The 27,818-nt window shown below is 44.3% G+C and overlaps 1 protein-coding gene across 1 annotated transcript; it reads right to left on the bottom strand.

Moving 5' to 3' along the window:
- Positions 1-27,818, bottom strand: ZNF398 (zinc finger protein 398). Its single transcript, XM_082399046.1, has 6 exons — positions 27,676-27,818; positions 24,095-24,490; positions 17,145-17,271; positions 16,483-16,596; positions 7,267-7,380; positions 1-5,871 (listed from the first exon to the last, which is right to left on the bottom strand). Exons 1-6 carry the CDS (start codon positions 27,697-27,699, stop codon positions 4,721-4,723), a joined length of 1,926 nt encoding a protein of 641 aa, XP_082255172.1. The 5' UTR covers positions 27,700-27,818; the 3' UTR covers positions 1-4,720.

The following is a 27,818-nucleotide window of genomic DNA, read 5'->3' as shown; positions in this document are numbered from 1 at the left end:
TGAGGTTTTACCAAATATTTTATTTGAAATGTAACCTGGCAATTTTAAGAGCATTGCAGCGCAGTACTTTTGAGGCCTCTCTGATTTGACTGTATCTCTCTGCATTCTTCAGTGGGCGGTTGGTCTTAAGGGGTGGAATTATGTTTTGTTTTGAAGAGGCAATTTGACCAAACTGACAGAAGTCATTGTGTATGTGTGTATAAATAGAATTATGGCCAGAGTTACATATTTAAAAAGAAAGTGGAGCTGGGATAGAAAGGAGGAATAACACCCTAGAAAGTAACAAATCACTTCTTTTGCAAGATACAGAAACAGCACCTTCCATGTCCTTTATGCAGGGGCCATGAGCTCTGGTCTTGGATGTGCTGATGAAGTAAAAGCCTTTCAAGGAAGCCTGATACAGGTGAAACAGAGTCTCTCCTCTCCTCGCAGTACTAGAAATGCCCCACTGTGCCACCGTTGGCCCATTCCCAAGTCAGTCTACCAGGCCCACAGATCCTGGGATCTGGGACCTTCCCTCCTGACTACAGCTGACTGAACCAAGATGAGCATGTAACCCAAGGGCAGCTAGTCCAAGGGTTGGATGGAGACTTCTGTGGCCTGGTATAGAAAGAGGAGCTGGGCCAGATCCCACATGTTAGAATGTGAACTAAGAAAAGTCAAGAGAATCAGAACCACCTGGTGTCATGGCACACACAAACTGTTGGGAGCCAGGAGATACAGAAAAGACAGAGTAAACGAACAGGCTAAATGGAAGCAAAAGATGGAAGGCAAAAGCTACGTCATCAAGCAATCACGTGTTTTGCAGAGCGACCTCAGTTCTCTGCACTTTCCCCTCTCTGGTTGGGCCTGCACCTTTCCTGACGGCTGCCCCCTGACGCCTCTGTGTGCCAGGCTCTGTGCTAAGCACTTTCACAGGTTGCCCCCAAACCCTGACACCTCCGAGACATTCTATTTTACAGATAAGGAAACTAGGCTCAGGATGGCTAAATAATATAAGTTATGTTACTTCTTATGATGTCAGGACTTGAATCTAGGTCTGAATCTAGTCCCTGCTTTAAGCCATTAAGCTGTACTAACCCACATGACGTGTCCTTACAAGACCCAAGCACTCCCTACTCCCATCACCCACCAATTTGCCCTAACTTGAGGATCTTTTGCTTGTAAGAGCCTGACACTTCCCAAGTCAAAGAATGTCCTCTGTGTAAAACCCTGCGAGAAGACTGCTTCCTTTGTCGAGTGAAGGGAACAGGGTCAAAGGTGTCCACCGAGCACACAGAAAGAACATATCTCTGATGATAACAGAGTCCCCGGTCTGTGAGAACCTTTTGGGGAGACTTGCTTTTCCTCATCGTTCCTCAGCAGCCCCCAGACAGCTGAGGAGGATGCTTTTTACTGTCTAAGAAGCTACAATGTGGGATGTGGCTATGGGACAGCATGCCCTGCCCCTCCTCAAGAGGAAATCTGAGCAGAAGTTTGGGTTCTCCATCCCATTCAGAAAGAACAGATAAAGGAACTCGGGCCCTCTTTTATCAACAAGACTGTTGCCGACTGAGACAGTGAACATTTGTTACTCCCTAGTAAGCCATAAGGTCTGGTCCTGGTTGAGATAGGCATGGACACCCAAATATTTAAAAATGCTCCAAAAAGAAGCCCAGCAGAGTCCCCCAACAGAAAGTCCGCAGACTATTACCAATGATGAGGGAAGTTATGTAAAGCACTGCTGGGAAGTTATGTAAAGTAGCTAGAGCCCAGTCATGGTGTTCCAGTAACAAATATCCAGCAGAAAAGATCAGAGTCTTCTTTCACTTTCTGGACAATCAACTCCATTTATGTTCACATCTGTGGCTGAGCCAGAGGTTCATCTTACGGTGATAATGAAAAATCTAGTAAGCAAAGAGTGACTCTGGTTACAGTCAACAGCTGGATCCACTCCAAGGAGATGGTGCCTATTTATGTGATAGTACAGACTTCCCAGCCCAGCGGGCAGACTGATGAAGAGCACGTTTCTAGGTTTTCCTCTTTCCCACTGTGTCTGGTCAGGAAGACCAATCCTCAGTTACTGTTAAGTGTATGGTTTGTCTCAGGAGCCCTTGATGGACCACGTTTCTCCACACACTGGAACCTCTCTGTTGGACTTATCTTTTCCACTGGTCTATTTTACTTATCCACTTTTGAATCTTAAGCAAACAAACTCGAATTTAGAGCTGGCCTGGAGTTCTACCTGGTAGAGGACTGGTGGAGGGAAAGGAGACCAGAAAGTACAGTAGCTGAACCCCTAGTTTGTTCTAGGGCTGAGGATTGGATAACATCTACTTCCATCTTTCTGGCATGATGCTGCCCATTCCCTTTCATTCAGCTTCACGGCTCTTGCCTCACTGGTATTTGAACTCTGTTCACTTCTTGCCAAAGTGTGGGTCCCTGCTGGCTACAGTTCCTTGCAAAAGGGACTGTGGGACCTATCTGCAGCATTTTAATCCACAGGTCTCTTTCATTAATAAGCTCTGTGTCCTCAGTAAACCTTTGAGTAAAAAAGAATTTCCATGTTATCTCATCCATCATCACACCTAGTGTAGGAGTGCCTTCTCCAGCAAACCCTGGCGAATGCTCAAATCCATCTGTTCAGAAAAGGGACCTCACCACATAAAGATCTGACTCTTCTTCCTTTTCATTAGGAAGATCAGGATGCAGCCAGAGCTGGATCTCACACTCAAGTTCCTAGTGGGTCACCAGTAAAGCTGGAACCCTGGTTTTGGGATCCCCAGAACCCCCCAATTTTCCATGGTATGGGTCCAGATTCTAGCTAGAAAACTCTTAATCCCATATGCCAGGGTTCTGTTTATCATCCCTCTTGGTTTGTCCGATACCCTTGCCTTTAGACTATAAGTTATGACCGTGGAATAGGTCTCATACACATTTCTTAGGCCTCCCATGATGCTTGGTGTTAAGAATGTCACAGATGTTCTATAAATGTGATTATCCTAAAGAGCAGCATGTTCAGACAGAGCATTCCCAGGAGCAAAGCTAGCTGGGGTGACACTTTTTTCCTAGTGTAGTTACACATAACTAGGAAGGGTGAGGTTTGGGCTGAGTGATAAGGGAAAAAATGGGTCCTTCCCTTATCATTTCATCAAGAAAGTGTCTTGTCTAAATACTCGCAGACCCTGTCACAGCCATCTCAGGAAGATTCAGGGGAAACAGGAGAGTACAGGTACAAACAACTTTTCTGCCCAAGACTTAGGACTTCTGCATTCTCTGTCTTCTACCTCAGTCTCCAAGCAAGAGTAAAACAACAAATCAAACTGATTTCAGTCAAGTTTCAGCAAGAATGTCGCTGCTTTGATTTTGCTGTCTTATTTTGCTTTGCCTGGATAAAAGCCAGAGATAGAGACAGGATTTTGGCAGGAGAAGGAATGTACAAAATTTTTTTTTTTTTAATTCTAAAGGTTCACTTTTTTTCCTTTCACCAGCCTCATTTTGCAGATGAAAACCTGAGATCTGTAAAGGGAAACTGGCCCAACTGCAAAGCCACTTGGGAATGGGACCAGGCTCAGATGCTCCCAGGTGACTGACTGACCGACCCTGACAAAAGAACACACGGTAGCCAAGGTCCCCAGAAGCAAAGCCAGCAGGAAGAGGCTGTCCTCATCCACACCTGGTGCTTAGCTCTCAGGGGCCTACGAAGTCCCTCAATCTGCCCATCGCCGGGGGGGTGAACAGACACTCTGCTGGCTCAAGAAAGTGGCATTGTAACTATCATCTCACTACTGAGGAAGTGAAAGGTGAGAGTCCATTGGCACCTTCCAAAACTCTGTAATGCTTCTGGAAAGTGCTGTGACCTTTTCTGCTGATGATCGTCAGAATATCAGACACCGGGAATGGAAAAGCCAGCTTACTTGCTTGGAAACAATAAGGAAGAATATGACATAAGTGACTCTAAGAAGCAGGGTTCAGGCACAAAATCTAGGCTGTTCTGTCACTTCTCGGGGATCTCTAGCTTTTAAAGCTGGGGCTGAGAATCCTGCTCCCAAATTTTTAACTAGGACCCCGGCAAAAGTTTCTAGCAGTTTAAATGGCAGTAAAAGCCTGAATGCTTCAAATTAAGCTAGTGAAAGAACTGTTCTCCTTAAGAAGCTTTTAAAGTCAGATTTTTTGCTCATCCAGTATTAAACAAAATATATTAGAAGAATTAATCTAGGAGACCTAGGAAGGCAGTCTTGAGTCATCATTTCAGGAGAGACAGTACCCAAGCATGGAGCCACTGTCTGGGAGGAACAGGAGTGGTGCCCAGGCTTGGGCACTTTCTTCTAGCAACCATCCTACCATCAAGGAGGTGATGAAAGGCTCAGTTAAACATTCTCTGCTGCAGAATGGGCTTCAAGCCTTGGAGGCTCTTCCACGCACCTGACTCTACCTAGTGATGGACCACCAGAGGCCGAATCTTGCTTTCCAACCTCTCTGCAACGTTCTTATAACTTCTGCTTAGGTGATGTTTTTGAAAAGATGGGGAAGCTGGGCTCTCTTCTGGGTCTTCCTGGGTTTCACAATGTGCTGCTCTTGTGAAGTTCCGAAACTCAAGCACGGCTCTAGTCAAGTGCACAGGACCCCAAATTCACTGACGTGCCAGGCAGGCATTACCACCGGGTTAGCGGGGTGCAGGGGCTTCTGGGCTTGCCTCTTGCCCCGCTGCCAGCACGGCTAACCCTGAAAGGAGAGAGATCTACTGAACCCCGCCTCCAGTCCCTTCCCCATACCACTGATTGGCCTCTAGACCTTCGGTGTTAACGCCCAGGCCAGCGGTTTCGAGCCCAGTTAGGAGGGGGCCCGGGGGGTCCGGCGGCTGTCCAGAGGGGTCACTATGCCCACCACAGCCGCCACCGTGGCCCGAGCGCAGGTGGTCCTTGAGCGTCTGCTTGTAGCGGAAGCTCCTGCCGCACTCGGCGCAGGGGTAGGGCCGCTCGCCCGTGTGGATGCGCTGGTGCTTCATGAGGTGGTGCTTGCGGATGAAGCTCTTGCCGCAGTGCGCGCAGCTGAAGGGCCGCTCGCCCGTGTGCAGCCGCCGGTGGTTGAGCAGGTGCTCCTTGCGCATGAAGCTCTTGCTGCAGTCAGGGCAGGGGTACGGCCGCTCACCCGTGTGGATCATCTGGTGGCGGATCAGGGCCGAGTGGCCGTTGAAGTCGATGCCACACTGAGGGCAGGAGAAGGGCCGCTCCTGCGCGTGGCCCCGCTGGTGCAGCAGCAGGCTGATCTTCAGGCTGAAGCTCCGGCCGCACTGCGCGCAGCGGAAGGGCCGCTCGCTGGCGTGGGCTCGCCGGTGGCTGGCCAGGCGTGCCTGGTCGGCGAAGCGCTTGGGGCAGTCGGGGCAGGGGAAGGGGCGCTCGGTGCTGTTGTGGACCCGAAGGTGGTAGGTGAGTCTGGACGGGTGAGTGAAAGTCCTGGCGCAGTGCGGGCAGGTGGGTGGTGTCTCGCCGGCGGGCGGCTGGGGGCCGCGGTCGGCGTGCGGGGGGAAGTGCCTGGGGCACTGGGCGCAGGGGGCCGGGCGCTCCCCCGCGGGGCCGCACCGGTGGGTCAGCAGCATGTCTTGGCTGAGGCTCTTGCCGCAGTGGTGGCACGAGAACACCTGCTCCCCGGCCGGAGGCGGGAGGGGGTAGCTGCCCAGCTGAGTGAAAGTCACTTGTCCCTCAGAGGCTTCGGCCAGGTCGGTGGCTGGACGTCCAAACGGCGCCATGGGCGCAGACTGCGGGCTTTTGAAGGCCACGTCTGGAAACGTATCCTTAGCTGCTGCTGCCGGTGGAGAAGAGAAGGTGACGGGCACCTCGGGGCACAGGGAGGCTCTGGCAAGGCCTTCAGCTTTGATGACAAGCTCTTCGTCTGAAAGAAAGGACTCAGAGTCACACCTGTCAACAACAGGTGTCCCAGCAACTCTCCTGTGTCCCTGCCCAGCTCTGACAGGCTGCTCTGAGCTCCTCATTGGCCCAGATAAGGAAGGCAGTGGAGGGCTGAGATAATAACCAGGGTGTCTGTAGTCCCTGAGGCCAATCATCAGAGAATTTACTACTGAACCTCTCCAGCGCTCCCCGTTTGGACAGGAAAAACCCTGGCATCAATCTCCCCAGCATTACTTTCATTATGTTTCACCTCTGCTCACAAGCTCTGAAATGTTCTCTGTTGCCTATTGTGATTAGGCCTAAACTCATGTATTTATCTAATCCTGTTCCTTGTATTCTGCCAGGTAAGTCCTTCACTATAGTTAGCTGTCTCTTTACTTTCCTGGAAAATAAAGTACACATTTCTGCTCATACGTCTTTGATCATTCTGCCCTCCCTTTTGTAGAATGCATCTCCTCTCTTCCCATCTTCCCAGATTATACCCAACCACATAGGACCAATTTTCTAAGGCCAATTCTAGCTTCACATCCTGGCTTGCGGGGATCTTAGTTCCCCAACCAGGGATGGAACCTAAGCCCCCTGCAGTAGAAGCACAGAGTCCTCATCACTGGACCGCCAGGGAAGTCCCTTCGCCTCCTTCTTTAGGCCTTATCTAAATACCCAAACTAAAACTGATGTGATGTTCTCCGAACTTCTTATTTCTTGTATATAAGTCATCCATCCCACTCACCCTTGACATTTAATAATAGGCATGCCTGGTACTGATATGTGTGGCCCCAATATAAACTTCTTGAAGAGCAGAAACTGTCTTTTTTTTTTTTTTCCCCCCCAGGGTCTAAGCACAGAGCATAGAAGATAAACAGGTTGCATTAAGTTGCATAAACGATCATGTCTCTTCTGACCTTGAGATTCTCTTCTGGTTCAGATGGCAAAATACAGATGGTGCTAAATGTCTTAGAAGACGCGTGTTTCTTCTCATGTCACTGTTCTTCCTGAGGGAGAGCTCTTCATTAACATTCCCATTTGCGCCTCTCCCAAGACCCTGCTGTCTGCACTGGTTGCCTCTCCCACCCCCTAGCTCTGTTCTGTCCCTTCTGCGTGCTCTTCACATGTCCTGTCCTTCCCCATCCTCAACCTTCTGGTCCATCTGTATGCACTTCTTTTTCTTCTAATCTGTCTTTACACTTAAGAGTATGTTTTCTCACTTAAAAATGTATCTTGGTTTGATTTCCGTTTCATTTCTAACTTACTTGAACATGCTTTCTTTTCCCCTTTTCCTCATTCCTCACCCACTTCCTTGCGTCCACAACCCCACTTCCTCTGCCGTTTCTTCTCAGTGGTCCTGGCATAAGCCGGGTCTGGGCGGCTCAGTACTCACCGGCATAGGTGCTTTTGCACATGTCACTCTCCTTGGGCTCCTGTGGGGTGCCGACCTGGGTCTCTTCCTCTTGTTTAATCCAAGACAGAATATCCGATGTTGAAATGCCAGGCTCTGTTTGTGGGGGAAGAGAATGGCCTTCAGGGCTTGACTCAGAAAGTGGAAATAATCATGTTGGTTTGCTGAATATTACATTTTGCCCAAATATTTATCTCTAATTAACTATAACAACAAAATGAAACTAGCCTTTTAAAAAATGCATATAACATCTAGAGAACCAGTTCAAAATGCAACCAAATTTATGAATCTTTACATGATAGACTCACGTTGATTCACTATTTTCAGTGAGCCCATTTCAAAACAAATCAAAATTTTTATATTAGAGATGACACTCTGAAATAATCTAGATTCAATAGTACCTTTCATTTCATTAGCACACTTACTTTCAAAGTATTTTCACCTTTTTCTCACACAGCTTTTTTATGAAATAATGAAGCAGGGAATATTTTCTCCATTTAAGTAGGGGGGGCCCTCAGAGGTTAAGTAAATTGCCAGTAAGGAAGTGTTTACAGTGAAAAGCTATATTATCAAAGATTTGCTTTAAAATACGCCAAAAAAAAAAAAAAAAAGATGAACCGAAAACTTTAAAAAAAATGTTAATTTGAAAACAAATACAGGGACTTCTCTGGTGGTGCAGTGGTTAAGAATCCACCTGACAATGCAGGGGACATGGGTTCCATCCCTGGTCTGGGAAGATCCCACATGCCGCGCAGCAACTAAGCCCGTGCGCCACAACTACTGAGCCTGCGCTCTAGAGCCCACGAACCACAACTACTGAGCCCATGTGCCGCAACTACTGAAGCCCGCACACCTACAGCCCGTGCTCCACAACAAGAAAAGCCATCACGATGAGAAGCCTGCGTGCTGCAACGAAGAGTAGCCCCCGCTCGATGCAACTAGAGAAAGCCCATGCACAGCAACGAAGACCCAACACAACCAAAAATAAATAAATAAAATTGATCCTTTAAAAAAAAAAATACACTTCCAGAATTACAAAGTTAGGTTTAAGCACAGATCTGACTGCTCAGGAACATTTTTCAGGTTCCCAATTCTGGGTTCTTTCCAAGAGATCATATTACTTCTGCTTATTAATGATATAGGTTATTGTTTCCTGAACACTGGGAGTGGGGAGAATAGTATTTGCAAGTCCCTCAGGCCTTGGGGATTCTTTTGGAAAGAAAAAAAGAACAGCCTCTAAAGGCTTTGCACATAACATGCCTCATTTGGTCAGTACAGAAACAGCTGTGCTTGCTATTCCAGCCGAGGTCTATATAGCCTTTTTTGGCCTAAAAGGACAAGCTGGCACGCTGACAGGGTCCAGAGAGTAAATTCAAGCTCTCTATATTATTTATGAAAAAAGCCTTGTACAAAGGTTATGGTTTTATTCCTAGCAAATGAACAGAACTCAGTGTTTTGTTTTTTGTTTTTTTTTTAGAACTCAGTGTTTTGCTCAATGCCTTTCAAATCAGTTAGAGACCACTGAAATCTAAAGTCACACCCAAAGGAGAAATAAGAGGTTGGACAAGACTAAGGCCCAAAATACTGTCAGGTTATGCAGACAGACGGAAAAATACAGGTTTTTGCACATGTGGCAGTTTGTCTTTCCAACTTCCTACTTTGAGCTACAAGGCTGAAGTGTATTAACCATAATCCAACCTTATCTTTTTTTCTCCAAGACTTTATAAACACACACATATATAAACAGGCAGTGAGAGACTGAGTGTAAGGAAGTGGATCTTTTAACAGACATCCAAAGGATGAACTGTCTATTCATCAAAAATATGAGACTTTTAAAATGCTTAATTGCTTCATTAGTCAATTTTCTGAATAATGAGTTAGTGCTCTAGAACCTCCAAATGTGATTCAAGTGGTTTTGACTTTTTTCTTTAGTTTATCATTATGAACTCATAGAATACTATACACTGGATGAGTTTCAATCCATTGCAGTCATTATTTTTTTTAACCATTTTTTAAATTGAAGTATTAATTTACAATGTTGTGTTCGTTTCAGGTGTACAGCAAAGTGATTCAGTTATACATATATATGTATATATTTTCAGATTGTTTTCCATTATAGTTATTACTGAATATAGTTCCCTGTGCTATACAGTAGGTCCTTGTTGTTTATCTATTTTATATATAGTAGTGTGTATATGTTAATCCCAAACTCCTAATTTATCTCCTCCTCCTCTCCCCCCGCTATCCCCTTTGGTAACCTTAAGTTTGTCCGTGAGTCTATTTCCATTTTGTAAATAAGTTCAAGTCATTATTCTTTTTAACGCTCAAATTGTCCCTTTATTGGCCAGCGGGAGCCCCTTCAGGTCAGTTCTATATCTCTTCACATCATCAAACATCTAGTTTCCTTTATTTCTGGTATGACAAACTAGACCAGGTTCATCTTGTACATTTCCGGCTCCAAGCACACAATCAATAATCTCTCCGAGAAACGGAATTTAGAGACAACAATCTGGATGATCAGGACGCTAACTGCTAATAGGTGGTCACTGCTTCTAGGTCTTTCCAATGGACAAAGCATAAAATACATACCTTTTAGAAAAAGGAAAGTGTCATGAGTTTATATTAATACTTATGATTCATATTTAAGATTACAGGGTTTTAGTTAAATCCTTTGATTTTATGCTTGTATCTTTTCTCTCTTATCCTGAGAATCTTGATTCCTAATGACACTACATAATCTTTGCTTTATCTGAATGTACATTTCAAAATAATACCAATATTATTAACAAAAATATGGACTCAATTTAAGATTTTTTTGTGGTATACAGTTTAGTTATTTCAGTATGTGTTTGATTTTTATTTTATATTTTTATGTAAAATATTTACAAAGCTCCAAAATCAAAACTATAAAATAAGGTACATTCAGAGAGGTCTAGCTTCCATCTCTAATCTCTCCCTCCCTGTATAGGCAGCCATTCTCATTGGTTTTTGTTTTAATCTTCCATTGTTTCTTGGAAAAATATAAGCAAACATATATACATCTTTGTATTTTCCCTCTTTATGAGGTATACTACACGAACTGTTCTGTACCTTCATTTTTTACTTAACAATATATTCTGGACATCTGTCTGTAGCAGTATACAGAGATCCTTCTCATTCCTTTTTGTAGCTGTACCATTGTTTATTCAAGAGTCTCCTACTGATAGGCATTTGGATTCTTTCCAATCTTTTGTTACAATATTAGTCAGCAGCCAACCATAAAAGCTATGGAGGACTAAAAGAACAAGCCAGTTCTACAGAAATGCGAGTGGCTATTGTTATTACACACTGGCTCAGTATGTCTTCACTGAACTTGGGGAACCCCAGGAAGGTAACCCTTCTTTTTGAATAATGATGCTAAAGTTCCTCTGGTCATTTAACTAACTAGATCAGTAAAACTAAGTAAACATTTATTTTATCAAATAATTGGGTCTTAGCACTGTTGTCACTGAATGCATGTAATATGGTTGTGTCTACTACATTTGGTGGGAGTGGTGGGAGTGTATAACTGAGGACCTTTTGGAAGTGAAATAAAAGGAGCAGGAGTACTGGAATACTAAGGTGGCCTCATGCAGTCACCTGCCTGGTGACAGTAGGGCAACTACTGGCCCAGTCACCACAATAGCACTCAGAGTACATCTGCACAGGCCTGAGGAATCCCAACAGTGGATACTTAAAGAGACACAAATGAAAGTAAAATCATTGGTTCCTGCAAGCAGCAGGCTTTGGAGAAAGCCAGAGAAGACAGAAAAACTGAAAATGGTGATCAGGTAAGAGGAAGTCGATAAATGCTGAGGTTTTAGGTTTGAGGGGTAGTTCAAATAGAAAGGCTGATCCCAAGAAAGTATAAAATTTTAATATCTACACTGGTTGAATGTTATTTTAACTATGAGGAAATCTTATTGTATGTGTGTGTGTGCGTATGTTTTAAACAGGTAAGGCCCCAGGCTGTCTGAAAAGGAGCTGGAACCTTGAGGTTCTGGGATGTATACAAAGGTATTATGAACTAAGTGAATTAAAACAAGTGCTGAGGGACTTCCCTGGTGGCGCAGTGGTTAAGAATCCACCTGCCAATGCAGGGAACACAGGTTCGAGCCCTGGTCCGGGAAGATCCCACATGCCACGGAGCAACTAAGCCTGTGCGCCACAACTACTGAGCCTGTGCTCTAGAGCCCGCGAGCCACAACTACTGAAGCCCACGCGCCACAACTACTGAAGCCCGTACGTCTAGAGTCCATGCTCCACAACAAGAGAAGCCACCGCAATGAGAAGCCTGCTCACCGCAATGAACAGTAGCCCCCACTCACTGCAACTAGAGAAAAGCCCACGCGCAGCAACGAAGACTCAATGCAGCCAATAAATAAACAAGTAAATAAAATTAAAAGAACAAAAAAAAACTGGTGCTGAGATTTGCAGCAACATGTATGCAACCAGAAATTATCATGCTAAGTAGAATAAGTCAGAAAGAGAAAGATAAATACCATATGATATCACTTATATGTGGAATCTAAAATATGGCACAAATGAACCTACCTAGAAAACAGAAACAGACTCAGACATAGAGAACAGACTTGTGGTTGACAAGGGGGGGGTGGGGAGGAGGGAGGGGGGAGGGGGGAGGAGGGAGGGGGAGGAGGGAGGGGAGGGGAGGGAGAGGGGAAGGGGAGGGGGAGGGGAGGGGGAGAGGGAGGGGTGAGGGGAGGGGGAGAGTGGGAGTTTGGGGTTGGTAGATGCAAACTATTACATTTAGAATGGATAAACAACAAGGTCCTACTGTATAGCACAGGGAACTATATTCAATATCCTATGATAAACCTAATGGAAAAGAATATATAAAAAGAATGTCTGTATGTGTAGAACTGAGTCACTTTGCTGTGCAGCAGAGACTGGCACAACATTGTAAATCAACTATACTTCAGTTAAAACAAAAACTGGTGCTGAGATTTGAATTCTTAAGCAGACAATAAATATACTTGACACATGAAACTACCATTGGTAAAGATATAAAAACTTTTTTTGCACCTTTTGTGAAATAGGTATGGAACTGTAACATAGCAGGTGAATATATTGAGTATTTGTGTAATAAGTTAAAACCTTTAAGTTTTATTTCCAGGATAATTCTTGTTTGCAAATAGGCTAAAATAAAATAAAAGGATTATCATATTTGGATGTGCCTTAGTCGCTGATTTTGTTTAGGAAAAGGTGGCCTTGCTGGATTGGAGTGAACAGTGATAAAGGAGATAAGGGTGATGCACCCAAAACAATGATGATCAAAGAAGTCTCCTCAGGACTACAAGGTTTGAGAATGAATTTATTTTACTTATGGGTCATTCTAGAATCTTGGCTCTAGTCCATGGCTTCCAAACTAGAAGAAGGGCTAGATAATGGGCTTTTGGTAATTATTCCATCTGAACTTCTTAGTTAAGGCTTTTCTCCAAAGAATTCTAAAATATTGGAGTTCAGTATTAAAACTATCAGCAACCAAATAATGGCCACACACACACAGAGCTGGTCTGTATTTTGGCCCTAGTAATAGAGTTAAAGAAGAATTTCAGAAATCTCAGGTTTATATTTTTCTGTATTCTCCCATTCACTACTATTTTGTACTCATTGTAAGCAGTTTTATCTAAGATACTAGACATCAATGACTGTTCCCTAGGAGGAATAATAATTTCTCTTTTCCTTCATCAGATTCAGATGATGGTGATGGAGACAGAGCATAAAATTAATTCTAAGATATCTGGACATAAAAAAGAGGGGGTGCCACATGGCACTATTGCTATCCCCAAATCTAGTCTACCTATGCATATTTTTATTTAATTACAATGCATAGTTCTTCCTAAAGCTCTAAAATGGAATACAATAATAAATTATGGGTGTTATTTTATAAGAAATATGGATAAATCCAAACATAATTTTAGAAAATTGTTTCTAAAAGTACATCAAAATTTTAATGTAAACACACTGGTCTAATAAAAATTACAAGGTGTATTAAAATTAAACAAAGATGGGAAATTCCCTGGGGGTCCAGTGGTTAGGACTCCAAGCTTCCACTGCTGGGGGCCCAGGATCAATCCCTGGTCAGGGAACTAAGATCCTGCATGCCCCACAGCACAGCCAAAAAAAAAAAAAAATTAAACAAACGTGATGATGTTAAAGAAAAGAGAAGCTGCTTGCTGAAAAATGAAAAGTTTTGATTCCTTTTTTTATAATAACAAGATGTTAAAAATGATATAAATGGTTAAAGTGAAGAATAATCTACGAAAAAAATACTTTATTAGTTCTGTCACTAAAGTGGCCCAGCATTAGTATCTACCTGGCATCCGTGTGGACAGTCTGTTATGCACCTTGATGACCAGACAGTTAATACTATTCTCCACAGAAAGGAAACAGGACTTTTTTAATGTGTTAGGAGAAGGAAAATCTAAAATAGGCTCCTGTTAACACAGCAGGCCTGAGACTGCCTATCCTTAGAAGGCCTGCTTGCAAGGTTGGTGCTTGGCTGGCAAATAGCCCTCTAAGCTGATATCAAACTTTCCTATATGTTGAGTGCCTCACTGGGCCTAAGCTGTTTGTACAAACAGTGTGGTTTATGTTGAACATCCACTTTCCTTCTGGGAGTCTGGAATCTTGGTACATGCCAGACAGAGGGTGCCTACGTGACCAGCCTTGGGTGCTGAGTCCCCAGAGAGCTTCTCTGGGAGACAACACACTGCACATGTTGTCACAACTCATCGCTGGAGGAATTAAGTGTGTCCTATGAGACTCTACTGAAAGGGGACTCTGGAAGCTGGCCCCTGGTTCCCTCCAGACTTTGCCCTGAGTGCCTTTAACCTTTGCTGATTTTGCTTTGTGTCCTTTCACTGTAATAAATCTCAGCCCTGAGCGTGACTATATGCCGGGTCCTGTGTGTCCTCCCAGCAAATTACTGGGCCTAGGAGAAGTCTTGGAAATCCCAACACAGCCTGGAACATATTTTTTTAAGAAAACGAGTACTGAGGCAGTACTAGAAGGACACAGGAGACACAGGAGATAGTTTAAAAGTCCTCTCACTTGTTGACAATTTGAGCAACCAAAAGAAAACAACTGAATTAAACGAATAAAAAGGCATTAAAATATAATTAAACCTAAAAGGAGGAAAATCTTAAGGGTTCTAAAGGTTAGAAACATATGAATTTTTTAAAGGCTATATATTGATCAGTCCAAATTATATGACTTCTATCCTCAAGTTCTGGTAAATATCTAGGTTGGTAATCACCAATGCAAGCTAAAACTCTAAAGAATAAAACCAGAGTACTAAATAAATGCAATGCTTACACTGTTAATTCTAAATAAAAATGTATTAAAGTATAAAGGGTAACTACCCACAAATAGAGTCTTTTCTTTTTAAGATTTTTTTTTTTGATGTGGACCACTTTTAAAGTCTTTATTGAAATTGTTACAATATTGCTTCTGTTTTATGTTTTGGTTTTTTGGCCCTGAGGCATGTGGGATCTCAGCTCCTCAACCAGGGATCTAACCCACACCCCTGCACTGGAAGGCAAAGTCTCAACCACTGGACCTCCAGGGAAGTCCCCCACAAATAGAGTCTTAAAAACCAAGGTAAAAATAAATTGACAAGATGGAAGCTAAATCAAACTTTCATATATAATCTCAAAACCAAATTATTTATACCTTTTCCATTCATCCCTAAACAATAAAATGATACACTCATTTTTTCTCACTGAGGACTATGTCATGTAACTAACAAAGGTGACCAAGGAGCCATTTCCAATAATGAATTTTTCTGCAATCAAATAACCCATCTTTATTTGTGATATGATTTTAGACTCATTATTTATATCCATGATATAGAGATAAATAAAATTCAACCTGTTACACTGCCTAAATACAATCACCTACACATTCTTAAAAATAGTGGGTAGCAGATATATATGTTCCTCAAAACTCAGAGAATGGGACTTTCCTGGTGGCACAGTGGTTAAAAATCTGCCTGCCAATGCAGGGGACACGGGTTCGAGCCCTGGTCCGGGAAGATCCCACATGCCGCGAAGCAACTAAGCCCGTGTGCCACAACTACTGAGCCTGCGCTCTAGAGCCTGCGAGCCTCAACTACTGAACCCCACGTACCCAGAGCCCGTGCTCCACAACAAGAGAAGCCACCGCAATGAGAAGCCCGCGCACCCTGATGTAGAGTAGCCCCCACTCGCCGCAACTAGAGGAAGCCCGCACACAGCAACGAAGACCCAACGCAGCCATAAATAAATAAATAAAATTAAAAAGAAAAATTTACATCAAAAGAAAAAATATAAACAGATATTGAACTCTAGGTAAATGATATTCATGCTGAACTAATTAGGGGGCAATGTATTGATATCTGTACTGATTTTGAAATACATGAAAAATAAGATGTATTGATGCGGGGATAGAGGGATGCAGGGATGGATATATATGTAACAGGGAAGTACAGTAAAGTGTTAGTGATAGAATCTAGGTGATAGGTATCTAGGTGTTCATTGTAAAATTATTTCAAATGTTCTGATTGTTTGAAAATTTTCATAATAAAATGTTAGAAAAAATAACAGTGTATGGGGCGGGGGTGGGTTGTCAGAGAAGTTCATCTAATAGAGATGTCTGGAGGATGAATTTTCTGTGAGCTTTCTATCTATCAAAGAACAAAAATTGCATGAGATTTTTCTGATAACAGAGGTGGGACTTGAGAGAAATAATACTGGACTTTGACTAGCAGTCTTTCCCACACAATATCAAGGAGCTGCCAACCAAAAAAACCAGGGAGAGTTAACTAATGATAGCTGGCTCCCAAACTGGGCAAAATCCACTTTGCCCAGGTGGATGCCATCAGGGTCTGCCAGTTAAGTGCGTCCCCGAGGGACCAGGCAGACTCCCAGCCCCTTAGCACTTCTGAACAGCTGGGCACACATTCCCTCAATAGCCCTTAGGTGTGTGGTACGGATGAGCGAAGGCCCTGGACAAGGTTATCTCTAAGCTCTATTTAAATGCCTGATGACCCATTTGCAGTCTACTTGCTTTAGGACTGAGAGGCTCTAGAAGCCCCAAGCCCTGCTTACCTTAGTTCTGAGCCATCATCTCTGACCAGGAAAGGGAGACAAGGAGTGGATACTCTCTTCTCTCACTCACCTTCACTGGGATCTGTGGGAATCTCACTTCCCTCTGGCCCTGCCTGGTCCTCTGTATTATGGTCCCCTTCTGGCTGAATCTGAGATAAGACATCAGGTTGATTCATGGCATAATCTAGGAGAGGAAAATGGGAAAGAGGGTATGACAAAGTGATAAATGAGGATGACAACTAATGGCCATAAAAGCTGAACTGAAGGCTGTGAGGTCCACAGGCCCAGGGAATTTCTTTTAGAGTCTAGATCACCTCCCCCCATCCATTCACCTCCAACTATGGACGGTATCTATTAGGAAACAGGTAAGAGGAGAGGTGAGGTGTGGGAAAGGCACATGTGCTACTTGGGCACGGCCTGCTACTTCCATGGAGTAAGAGTGAGTGTGCCTCGAGGAGGAGAGGCAAGGCCCTTTCAAAGTGAAGGATACCATGGAAACCACTGCAGCTGGCACACCCATAACCCATAACCTTGAACTTCATTCTCTGCCCCATGATTTGGCAGAAGGAGAGATCATGATTTCCTATTTAGCAAGCGTGAACTGGAAATCTTTCGCTTGGAACCAGAAGTGTGAGGACAGAGTGAAAATGAGGACACTGGAGGAAAAGGGACCATTCTGAGACTTCTTGGAGCTGCTGTCACCTCATTCAAAAGGTGCCAACTTAGCCTCACCCATGGAAATGAGGGACTCGTAGTTGCCCTTCATGATATTCTTGTAAAGTTCCTTTTGCCATTCTTCTAATTTTTCCCACTCTGGAGTGGAAAAGTAGATGGAGATGTCATCAAATGTCACAGGCACCTGAAATTACAACACTGGGGTTAGTTTCTCTCACTGCAATTTAACCATTCAATAAATCTCTACTAAATGCCTACTAGTTACAAAAAACCTATGTGAGATGCTGAAAGGATACAGGCAATATTTAAGACACAGATCTAACCTCCAAGAGTTGACAGTGTTTTCACTGTGATAAACTTTAGGGCTATGAGTTCTAGGAGAGTGTAAACAGTCACTCATAGAGGTAGGTACAAATGCAAAGCAGGATTTAATTCACAGAACTCTACATATTGTGAATATCCATCAAGTACAAGGCTTATCCTAAGCACCAAGATTATAAATATATCGTTTCTGCCTAAAAGGAGCATATGACTATATTCAAATTAATGACATGGACAAGAAATTTTGGAAACAGAGCTATAATGGGGTTGGGATGAGTCTAGAAAAGACGGAACTTTGGCCAGTCCTAAAAGACAGGTAGGTTATAAACAGGCCTAATGTGAATGGGAAAAACATTTAAGCATGGGACAATGGAGAGTGCATTCAGAGAACAATTATGGATTCTGCCTTGTTGGAGTCAAGGTTTCATGAAGGAAATGGTCATATACAGAACAGAATCCTCCCACCTTCCAGCACAATTCTGTCTAAAGCTAGGAGCTTATCCACAGGCAAATGGATATGTTTCTCTGGAAAGAAATACAAGAGTTGCCTGGGGAATTAAGGCACCAAGTATGGGCACTATCCCCTAGTGTAAAGCTCTTCTCCTTCTGCCATCATCATAATGGCTAGCTCTTCCTTTTCCTGCCTGAGAGCTTTCAACAGTTTTATTCTTAAATATGAGCTTATTTCTAAGTATCAGTGACCATTTAGAGAAATCCTGCCACATGATCAAGAAAGACTAAAATAAAAGGAGGGAAAAAAATAACTGTGGAAAAAATAGAAATACCTAGGCAACAGAATTTTTTTAAAAACCTTAATTAGTAATCCCATAAAGATTCGAGAGATATTAAACCCATAAAATAAAAACAGTATGCTACGGGAAAAGAAATATCCAAGAGCAAGAAAGACTCTGGGTAACTAATATATATACATATACTTTTTTCCCCAAATTAAAAAATTCAATAAAAAGATACTCATCTTCATAAACTTAACATATCCTTTAAAATACAAAGGTCTATACAATTCTATGAGGCAATTAATTTCTCTCTAATTGCTTCATTTGTGTCATCTTTTTTTCCCCAACCATAAATTTTGTTCCTTAGGAGCTAGAACCATAAATTACTCATTTTATATCCTGCTCAGCATCTAAAACCAACTGAGGCAAATGTAGATGCTCAATAGTTAATTTTTTGTCTAATCTCACTACAGAAAAGATTTGTGATAGCTTACAACAGAAACACATGTGATAAAATAATGACAAAAATAAAGGATTGAGATGGGCTTCTGGTTCAAGATTGTGAACTAAACACACATGTACTTCCCTTTCCACCCAGAGTTCCATTGAAATGACAGTAAATAAGATCAGGAGGGATTAAATAACAGTACCAAGAATGAGAAGGAGAGGCCGTCACTAGATCAGAATTTCTGATGAGTTTCTCACTGAGACCTAGAGGATGCGCCTGTGCTGGGGCCTAAGGTACGAGGAAGCTGCATCTCTGACAACACACAGGAAAGGACTGCAGTGACGAATCCAGAGAATTCCAAGCTCAAAGCTGGCAGAGATGCTGAGTAGGGGTTACTGGTTATAAACTGCAGTCTGGAGGTCTATCTTTGGAATAGCGGGGCCCCCCTGCCTTGTCCTCATCAGCCCTGGTAAAGCAGCATTTACCCCAAAGCTGAAACCCAGACCTCAACTCTAAAGAAATTAAAAAACCCACCTGGAGGGCTTCCGTGGTGGCACAGTGGTTAGGAATCCGCCTGCCAATGCAGGGAATACGGGTTCGAGCCCTGGTCCGGGAAGATCCCACATGCCGCACAGCAACTAAGCCCGTGCGCCACAACTACTGAGCCTGCGCTCTAGAGCCCACGAGCCACAACTACTGAGCCCAAGAGCCACAACTACTGAAGCCCGCAGGCCTAGAACCCATGCTCCGCAACAAGAGAAGCCACCGCAATGAGAAGCCTGCACACTGCAACGAAGAGTTGCCCCCACTCGCCACAACTAGAGAAAGCCCGTGCGCAGCAATGAAGACCCAACGCAGCCAAAAATAAATAAATATTTTTAAAAAACAAAAAAACCTGCCTGGAGACAGCACCCGGTCCCAGTGCGGTGCTGACAACTTAGAGTACCACCTTACTCCTGGCCTCTGGGTGGCCCCCGCACTGCCTGTTTGCTCCTTGCACAGCACCTTAAAGTGAAGCCCACCTATATCGGGCACCTATGGAGAGAGCCTCTCCTGCAAAGGAAAGATCCTTTGGTTAAACAGACTTACATGGTGGCAGAGAAAATACACCAGCTTCCTCAAATTAACCTCTTAATTAACCTACAAACAACCAAGGATTATTCGATATTGAAAAAGTAAAACTAACAGCATCAAGATGAACACACACTACAAACAATCCTAGAGAATTAAAAAAAAAAAAAAAAGCTCTAATACATATTCTCAGAGACACTCAAGTAGATACTGCATCCATTAAAAAAAAAATTCAGGCTGCTTTAAAAAAGGAGAAAATAAATATTCTGGAAAATTAAATATATACTTGTTAAAATAAAAGAAAGGCTGGAAGGAAACGTCACAGAACTCTAGTTTAAAAGGTGAAAAATATGAAGGAAAAGTTAAAGACACAAAGACAATAATCCATCATCTGTCAAACAGTAATTCCAGAAAGAGAACAGAAAAAAATGTGAAAGGGGGAAATGAAAAATTATAAAAATAGACTCACAGAAGAAAATTTTCCAGAGTGGAAAGCATATCAGTCTTCTGACTGAAAGGTCACACCGAGTGCCCAACAAAAATTTTAAAAGACCTACACCCAGACACATCCTCAACAAATTTTAGAAAAACAAAGTACAAATAGAAGATAAAATCTTCCAGAGAGGAAAAAAAAAAAAAAGAGATTTCTTACAAACAAACGAGAATTGATTTGTTATTAAACTTTTCATCAATGGCATTTGATGTTATGAGACAAAGGACCAATGCCTTTAAAACTGTGAGAGAAATGGAATATTATTCAGTCTTAAAAAGGAAATTCTGACACCTGCTCCAACATGGATGAACCTGGGAGAGGTCATGCTCAGTGAAATAAGCCAGTCATACGGGGACAGATGTCATACTGTATGACCCTACCTAGATGAGGACCTAGAGCAGACAGATTCACAGAGACAGAAAGCAGAAGTGGGGTTGCCAGGGGCTGGGGGAGGGGGGAATGGGGGGGTTATATAGGTGCAGCATTAAAGTTTTGCAAAATGAGGAAGTTCTGAAGATGGTTGGTGGTGATAGTTGCATAACAATATGAATGTACTTAATGCCACTGAACTGTACACTTAAAATGGTTAAAATGGTAAATATTTTTTCTTTTTTCCCCTCCCCCCCAAAATGGTAAATTTTATGTCATATATGTTTTACCACAATTTAAAAAATTAAAATTAAGAAAAAAATTTTGAGGGAAAATTATTTTGAATTTGGCATTCAAAAGTAAGGGCAGAATAAGAGCATTTTCAACAAATTAAGGACCAAAATTTCTTTGTGGCCCATGTTTCAATCTAGTAAATCTTTGATATATTTCAATTTCATGAAGAAATCTTTGAGAGAAATCACATTATTTTATATATGACTTTGGAGTTTAAGATGGACAGTTTAAATGTTATCCATTCATCCAGGTAAGACAGTAAGTAACTTTATGGCAAATACTAAGTTTAAATTACCCAAAAAAACCTCTGGAGGCGCTCCAGATACACAAACAAAACACACTGTGGGGAAGGTTCTAAGATGCTGACTCTGACCCCTCCGGCCTCCTGCTCACCTCCGCTCCCCTCCCCTGCAAGTCTTAAAGGAGCCTCCATCGCCTCTCTTCCCGTTCACTCTTCAGCCTGCTGCACCCAGCCTGCTATCCCCGCCACTGCACTAAGACAACTCTTGCGAGGTCCCCAGCGAGGCTGTGTTGCCAAGTTGTATTCACCATCCTCATCTTTCTAGCCCTCTCAGTAACACATTAACCCACACGACCACTGTCCCTTGACCCTGTGACCCACACACTCACTGGCCACCACTCCCACCCATGGTGCTTGGTCCTTGGAATCTTTCTGCTGCTTCTCCACATTCTCGCCCGAAGTAATCACCTCCGGCCTCATGACTTACAATACAATCTGTACGTCAATGATTTCCAAATATTTCTCACCTTTGAGCTTCAAAGATCACTTAACATCTCTCCTGAACGTATCCCAGCCATCTCAAACCAATGCTGCCAAAGGAGAACTAATTCCTTCCCACCCTGAAGCATCCCCACCTCTGTAAATGCCAACACCATCCATCCGGTCCTTCAAGTCAAAAGTCTAAGAGCCGGTGGTTAAGAGCATACGCTCTGGAGCCAGCTGGGTCACAGTACAACTCCATTATTTATATTTACTGACTGCATGATCTTGGGCAAGTTAGGAGTCTTATGAAAGTAATTAAAGCACTTACAACAGTAAGTGCTCAGTAAATTATCACAGTTAATTTACAGCTATTGTTCTTAATTCCTCCTTCCCTAATTCCCATTAGTAAGTCCTAACGTCAATTTTACCATGAAAACAGCCTGAATCTGTCCACTTGTCTCCATCTCCACTGCTGCCACCCTCACTCAAGCCACTCTCGGCCCTCCTACTATTACAGCTGCCTTATTGTTTTCTCCCTGCTTCTGTTCTTACCCCCAAGACCCATTCGGCCCAGAGCGGCCAAAGAGATTCTTTCAAAATACAGACCAGATATAACTCCTCTGCTAAAAAATCCCCCAATCTTCCCATTACACCCAAGATAAAGTCCACATTCCTTACCTCAGTCTCCAATGCCCTATGTCCGTGGTTCACAACCGTAGTTGCATATTAGAATTATCTATGGAGTTTTTTTTTTAAACATCTTTATTGGAGTATAATTGCTTTACAATGGTGTGTTAGTTTCTGCTTTATAACAAAGTGAATCAGTTATACATATACATATGTTCCCATATCTCTTCCCTCTTGCATCTCCCTCCCTCCCACCCTCGCTATCCCACCCCTCTAGGTGGTCGCAAAGCACCGAGCTGATCTCCCTGTGCTATGCGGTTGCTTCCCACTAGCTATCTATCTTACGTTTGGTAGTGGATATATGTCCATGCCACTCTCTCACTTTGTCACAGCTTACCCTTCCCCCTCCCCATATCCTCAAGTCCATTCTCTAGTAGGTCTGTGTCTTTATTCCCGTCTTACCACTAGGTTCTTCATGACCCTTTTTTTTTTCCCTTAGATTCCATATATATGTGTTAGCATATTGTATTTGTTTTTCTCTTTCTGACTTACTTCATTCTGTATGACAGACTCTAACTCCATCCACCTCACTACAAATAACTCAATTTCGTTTCTTTTTATGGCTGAGTAATATTCCATTGTATATGTGTGCCACATCTTTATCCATTCATCCGATGATGGACACTTAGGTTGCTTCCATGTCCTGGCTGTTGTAAATAGAGCTGCAATGAACATTTTGGTACGTGACTCTTTTTGAACTATGGAGTTTTAAGATTAATGATTAGGCCCCATCCTGAACCTGTTAAGTCCGAACCTCTAGATGTGATGCCCATCAAAATTTTAAAAGCCCCCCCAGGTGATTCCTGTACAGCTAGGGCTGAAAAACACTGCCCTAAATGAGCTGCCCCCCTGCTTCTCTAGCTCCACTTATTCACTGCACACCAGCCAACTGGTCTTTTTCCTTCCCCTCAGTGTTTCAAGTTTGTTTGTGCCTTTGGGACATTGCACCAGGTATTCTTTACACCTGGAAAGCTCTTCCTCAGATCTTCTCCCAGTAGGTTCCTTCCTGTCATTTAGTCTCAGCCTAAAAATTAGCTACTTTATGAGACCTTCTGTGACATCCAATCTAAAAAATAAATCACCAGATAGCACTTTTATTTTTATCAAAGTACTTAAATGGATTTATTTTGTTTGTTTATTTTATCTTTCCCCCTAAAATTTAAGCTCCAGGGGAGCTTACAAGAATTGTTCACTGCTGTGCCTTCAGGAAGTAGATATCAAGCAAACAGTAAGTGTTCAAGAAATATTTGTTGAATAAACGAATAAATAAACGGGCATGTTTGGAAACTAGCTGCCTCAAGGCTGTCTTCCATAGCTCAAGAATGATGTTTATTTCCTGTTGTTTTAGGGACTATTCCCTTCAGAAGGGCCAGGTCCTAGCACTGTGGCGCACTCTGGAAAGGATGCTGCAGGACAGGACCCATGTGGACCCTAGACCCACAGACAGCCCCAAACCTTATATTAACCACTTAACTCCACATCCCTTCCTCTGTCCTCTTTTTTTTTTTACCAGAATTTCCAACAAATTCAAATTGACTGATTTAAATAATATTTACTTTTGTTTCCAACCAAGACTGTAGCAGACAGGTTAATAAAGAAAAAAGTAACTTGGGGATAATGGGCAGGAGAAAGCAAAAGAGAAAAAAATCCATCTGCCGGATAGCCAACTTTGGATTGGGAAGACTTTTCCAATCTGAAGTTTGACACTTCACATGATCACTAAATTGAACATGGAATGCTTCCAAAATAGATAAAACACAAAACAACTTCTTGGTTCCTTCAGCCAAACTGATTGACCAAGACTACCCCTTGCTAATAGTCTAAGGTCTAGTGGTAGCACTCTGCACGCAGAAGTGGAGGTATTACCTTTGGGATATCTCCTTTAATACCAGGGGGCAGCCGCAGGATCCAGAAGTTCCTGTTCCTCAGAAGGTTCTCCAAGTTCTCCAGACGCCTCTGCAGCAGCCCGTACTCCTGCAGCAGGGTCCCCAGCACCGCCCACTTGCCCTCCAGCTGGTTCCCGAGATCAGCCACTGTCTTTTCGCAGCTGGCCAGCTTCTTCTCGGCCGTCCCTGTCCGTCCTTCCAGGTGCAGGAGTCGCCGGCTGTGGACCTCCACCTTTCTCTCGATAGCCTGCACGGCCGCCACTACTGTCCACAAGGAGATGGCCGCAGTCTGCAGGTGTGCTTCATTTGCTGCTGGGGGTGTGGGAAGAGGAAGCGCCTGCAGGGATGTAAGGCATTCGGAGTCCCATTCAGAAGTCTGTGTGCAGTGGAGAGAGGAGATGAGACACTGAGTGTTAGAAGGAGCCCTAATCCGAACTAAAATGAGATAAGTGCTGCTTAAGTGGCCAGCGGAGATTAAATATAGTTTTAGTAGTGCCTGCATAAGCCTCATCTTTATGGAGCTCATTGACATAAAAAGCCAAGAGAATTGCTTTGGTGGTTGAAGGATGGAGTAGGTAAGACAGTGAACAGGTGAAACTGGATCAAGAAGCAGCCTGGCACAGAGCCAATCACCCAGAGGCCAGGTTGCTGCTGCATCCTCTGTCTCTGGAAAAGCTCTAAGGGCATCAGGATCTTTCCAGGTTTCAGTGAGCTCAGTGCCCTTCTGATAAACCCCTTATTTATTGACTTAGGCTCTGGCCCCATCCATCACCCTGCTGACAAGCCACAACCATATCATTCAGTAGTAGTTGAATAAGCTGAGAATGTTGAGTGTGGAGAAAGCATGACAGCTATTTTCAAATATTTGAGGGTTATAAAACAGAAGGCAGGACAGACTTGTTTACTCCTATACTGTGTTACTCCAGAGGGCAGAACTAGAACCAACATGAAATTTTCAGGAACGTAAACTCTGGCCTATATAAATACGTTCTGAACTAGATCTTTCCAAGAACATAACAGGCTGCCCCCTCACTGAACATACCTTGGAACAAAGAGTGTATAGAAAATGAAACTCCTACAACAAGTGGGAGGTTGGATGAGGATGACCTCTGCAAAGCCTTCTGACTCTACGAGTTCAACAACCGGCTCTTTGGCCACAACCTCCGGTCTCTGCAGCTCTCCCACTACCTTTTTCTCCTTTCACCTGCTCTGCAATCCCACTGAACCCTTGACTGTTCCATTTGCTCCCGGTTTACTGGCCTGCTCCGGGCTTTGCTCTCTTCCTTGGCTGATCATTTCAGCTAACTTCAACCCCCTCACTCGTCTGCCTTTCTGCCTCACCTGCTCGGCTAACCTCCAGCTTTGAATCAGTTCAGTTGTTCTCATTCTCTGTTCCTGGAAGCAGGCTGGTAAGCCCTACGAAATGACGTCACACAACCGGGTAAACTGGTGTCACCACACACCCGTGGTCTCTAAGCTCAGCAGGGACTCAGCACTGCCCTGTGCCCCCATGCTCCTCTTCCCATGCCACAGAGTGGCCACTACAAGCCCCTGGCCCTGTCCAGCTTTTAGTACAGCGCCTCTCAAACTAATGGGCGTCAGCGTCATCTGGAGGTCCTGCTAAAATGCAAGACTCTTGATTCAGTAGGTCTGGGAGGAAAACCGGGAGTTTGCACTGAAAACAAGGTGATGCTGCTGTTGCTGCTTCAGGGGGCGCAGGCTGGGCAGGAAGACCCCTGTCCGCTGTGGGCCCCTCACTCTCAGGCGATGACGCGGCCTCCTACTTTGAGAAGAGGGTTCGAACTATTAGACCTCAACTCTCTCAACGTTCTCCTCTTTCTCTTCGTTTTCTTCACACTCCTTCCCACTTCAAACGCATCAGTAGCTTAGTCCATGCTTTCTTCTTTCCTTCCCTCAGGAAAAAGGTTCATCCTGTTTAAAACTAATCTCTCCACTTTATGCTCTGAATGCCACCTCCTTCCACAGTTTTAGGTACACGGATCTTTTCTCTTGTTTATGGTCAATGTTTCAATCTCTCCTGGGTCTTCTCCATGGGACTGACCTGCACTGTTCAATATGGTAGCCACATGTGGCTACTGAACACTTGAGATGCATTTATTTCCATTGAGATGCGCCGTTGAGTAAAAAATACACACCAGATTTTGAAGACTGAGTATGGGGAGAAAATGTAAAACTTCATCGATAATTTCTTAATACTAATTACACACTGAAATATTTTGTAAGCCTTGGGTTAAACAGAACATATCATTAAAGTATATTTCAGCTATTTCTCTTTACTTCTAAAATGTGACTACTGGGAATTCCCTAACATCCAGTGGTTAGGACTCCGCGCTTTCACTGCCAAGGGCTCAGCAGGCCACTGGGCAAAAATAAGTAAGTAAATAAATAAAATAAAATAAAATAAAACGTGACTGCTAGAAAATTTAAGGTTATATATGTGGCTTCTATTATGTTTCTATTGGACAGGGCTGGCATATAGACACATGATCATCTCTACCATATTGAAAAACAAGATCCAAAAGGGAAAAATAGGTCTGAGGGCACAGATGACAGTCCCTCTGCTCGATCCCCCACCCCAATGCTGCTGCTTCTTCCTTTTTCCTCCTCTTCCCCCCCCCTCTCACTTTCGGGTCACTACTCTGTAGGCCGGTCTGGCTCCTGATCCACTACAATGACTCTCCTTGGCGTGAGCAGAGGCTTCTTAGCTGGCAAATCCAAGGCATCGTTTCCGGTCCTGTTACTTGACTAGTCCCTGCTGGTTCTGCACGGCTCTTGTGTGCAGCGACTGTCTCGGTCAGCTCTGCAGGCTTAGCAACTGCCGGAGCGGGCTTGGCACGCGGCAGGCCTGCAGTAAACATCCGCGTAATGAATAAAACACGCAGAAGGTAATCCCGCCCTCGGAACCTGCACCAGTCGTTCACTCTGCAATCCCGACGGAGGGCCTCCTGCGTGTCCGGCATCGTCACGGGCTGGGCACTGGGGATCCCTGTCCTCCGGCGCTCCTTCAACACACCTAAGTGTTGCCGTCACCACGGCATCTGTGGCTGCGCGAGGCTCACGGAGGCGGCAGCGAGGGTGACTGTGGGGTCGGCTCCCAGGGCTGGAGAATGGCTGATGAAAACCCCAAACCAAGTCAACCCCACTGCCCCCCGTCCGGCAGGCAGGAGCGGGGCTGGCACCAGGCGAGGATCGCTTCACTCATTCCTCTTTCATTGGTGTAAGAGGCTCTCTCCGCTGTAAACCTCCAAACGGGATGGGCGAGCCGGGGCCTCACACCCAGGCGCAGGGACCCAACGATGGGGGAGGGCGAGCTGTCCCAGACCCGCTCTCGGCGTCGGGGTCCCCCCCAGGCCCCTCCCCTGCCGGCGGGACCCCGGGGGGGTGTCTGTGCTCGGCCGTCCGGGCTGCGCCCCGCTCCGGGGCCCCGCGCCTGACAGGCCGGGCTCCCCGCCCTCCTCCCTTCCCTCGAGTCCGATCGCAGAGCCCGAGGCGCCCCGACCCTCTCAGGCTCACTGCGCTCGGCCCGCGGGCCGCCCTTACCGGAGCCGGGGCTGCCTCGGCCATGGTCCTGCGCTGTCCGGCCCGGGCCGGAGTCGCCGCCGCCGCCGCCGCCGCCTCCGCGCTGCCCCACGCAGGCCGGCCCCCGGCCTCTCCGCAGGCGGCGCCCGCCCGGCCCTGCCTTC

The sequence above is a fragment of the Balaenoptera borealis genome, assembly GCF_965194805.1.
Source record: "Balaenoptera borealis genome assembly, chromosome: 7".
NCBI classification, from domain to species: Eukaryota; Metazoa; Chordata; class Mammalia; order Artiodactyla; family Balaenopteridae; genus Balaenoptera; species Balaenoptera borealis.
This window is presented reverse-complemented; position numbering and strand designations above follow the sequence as displayed.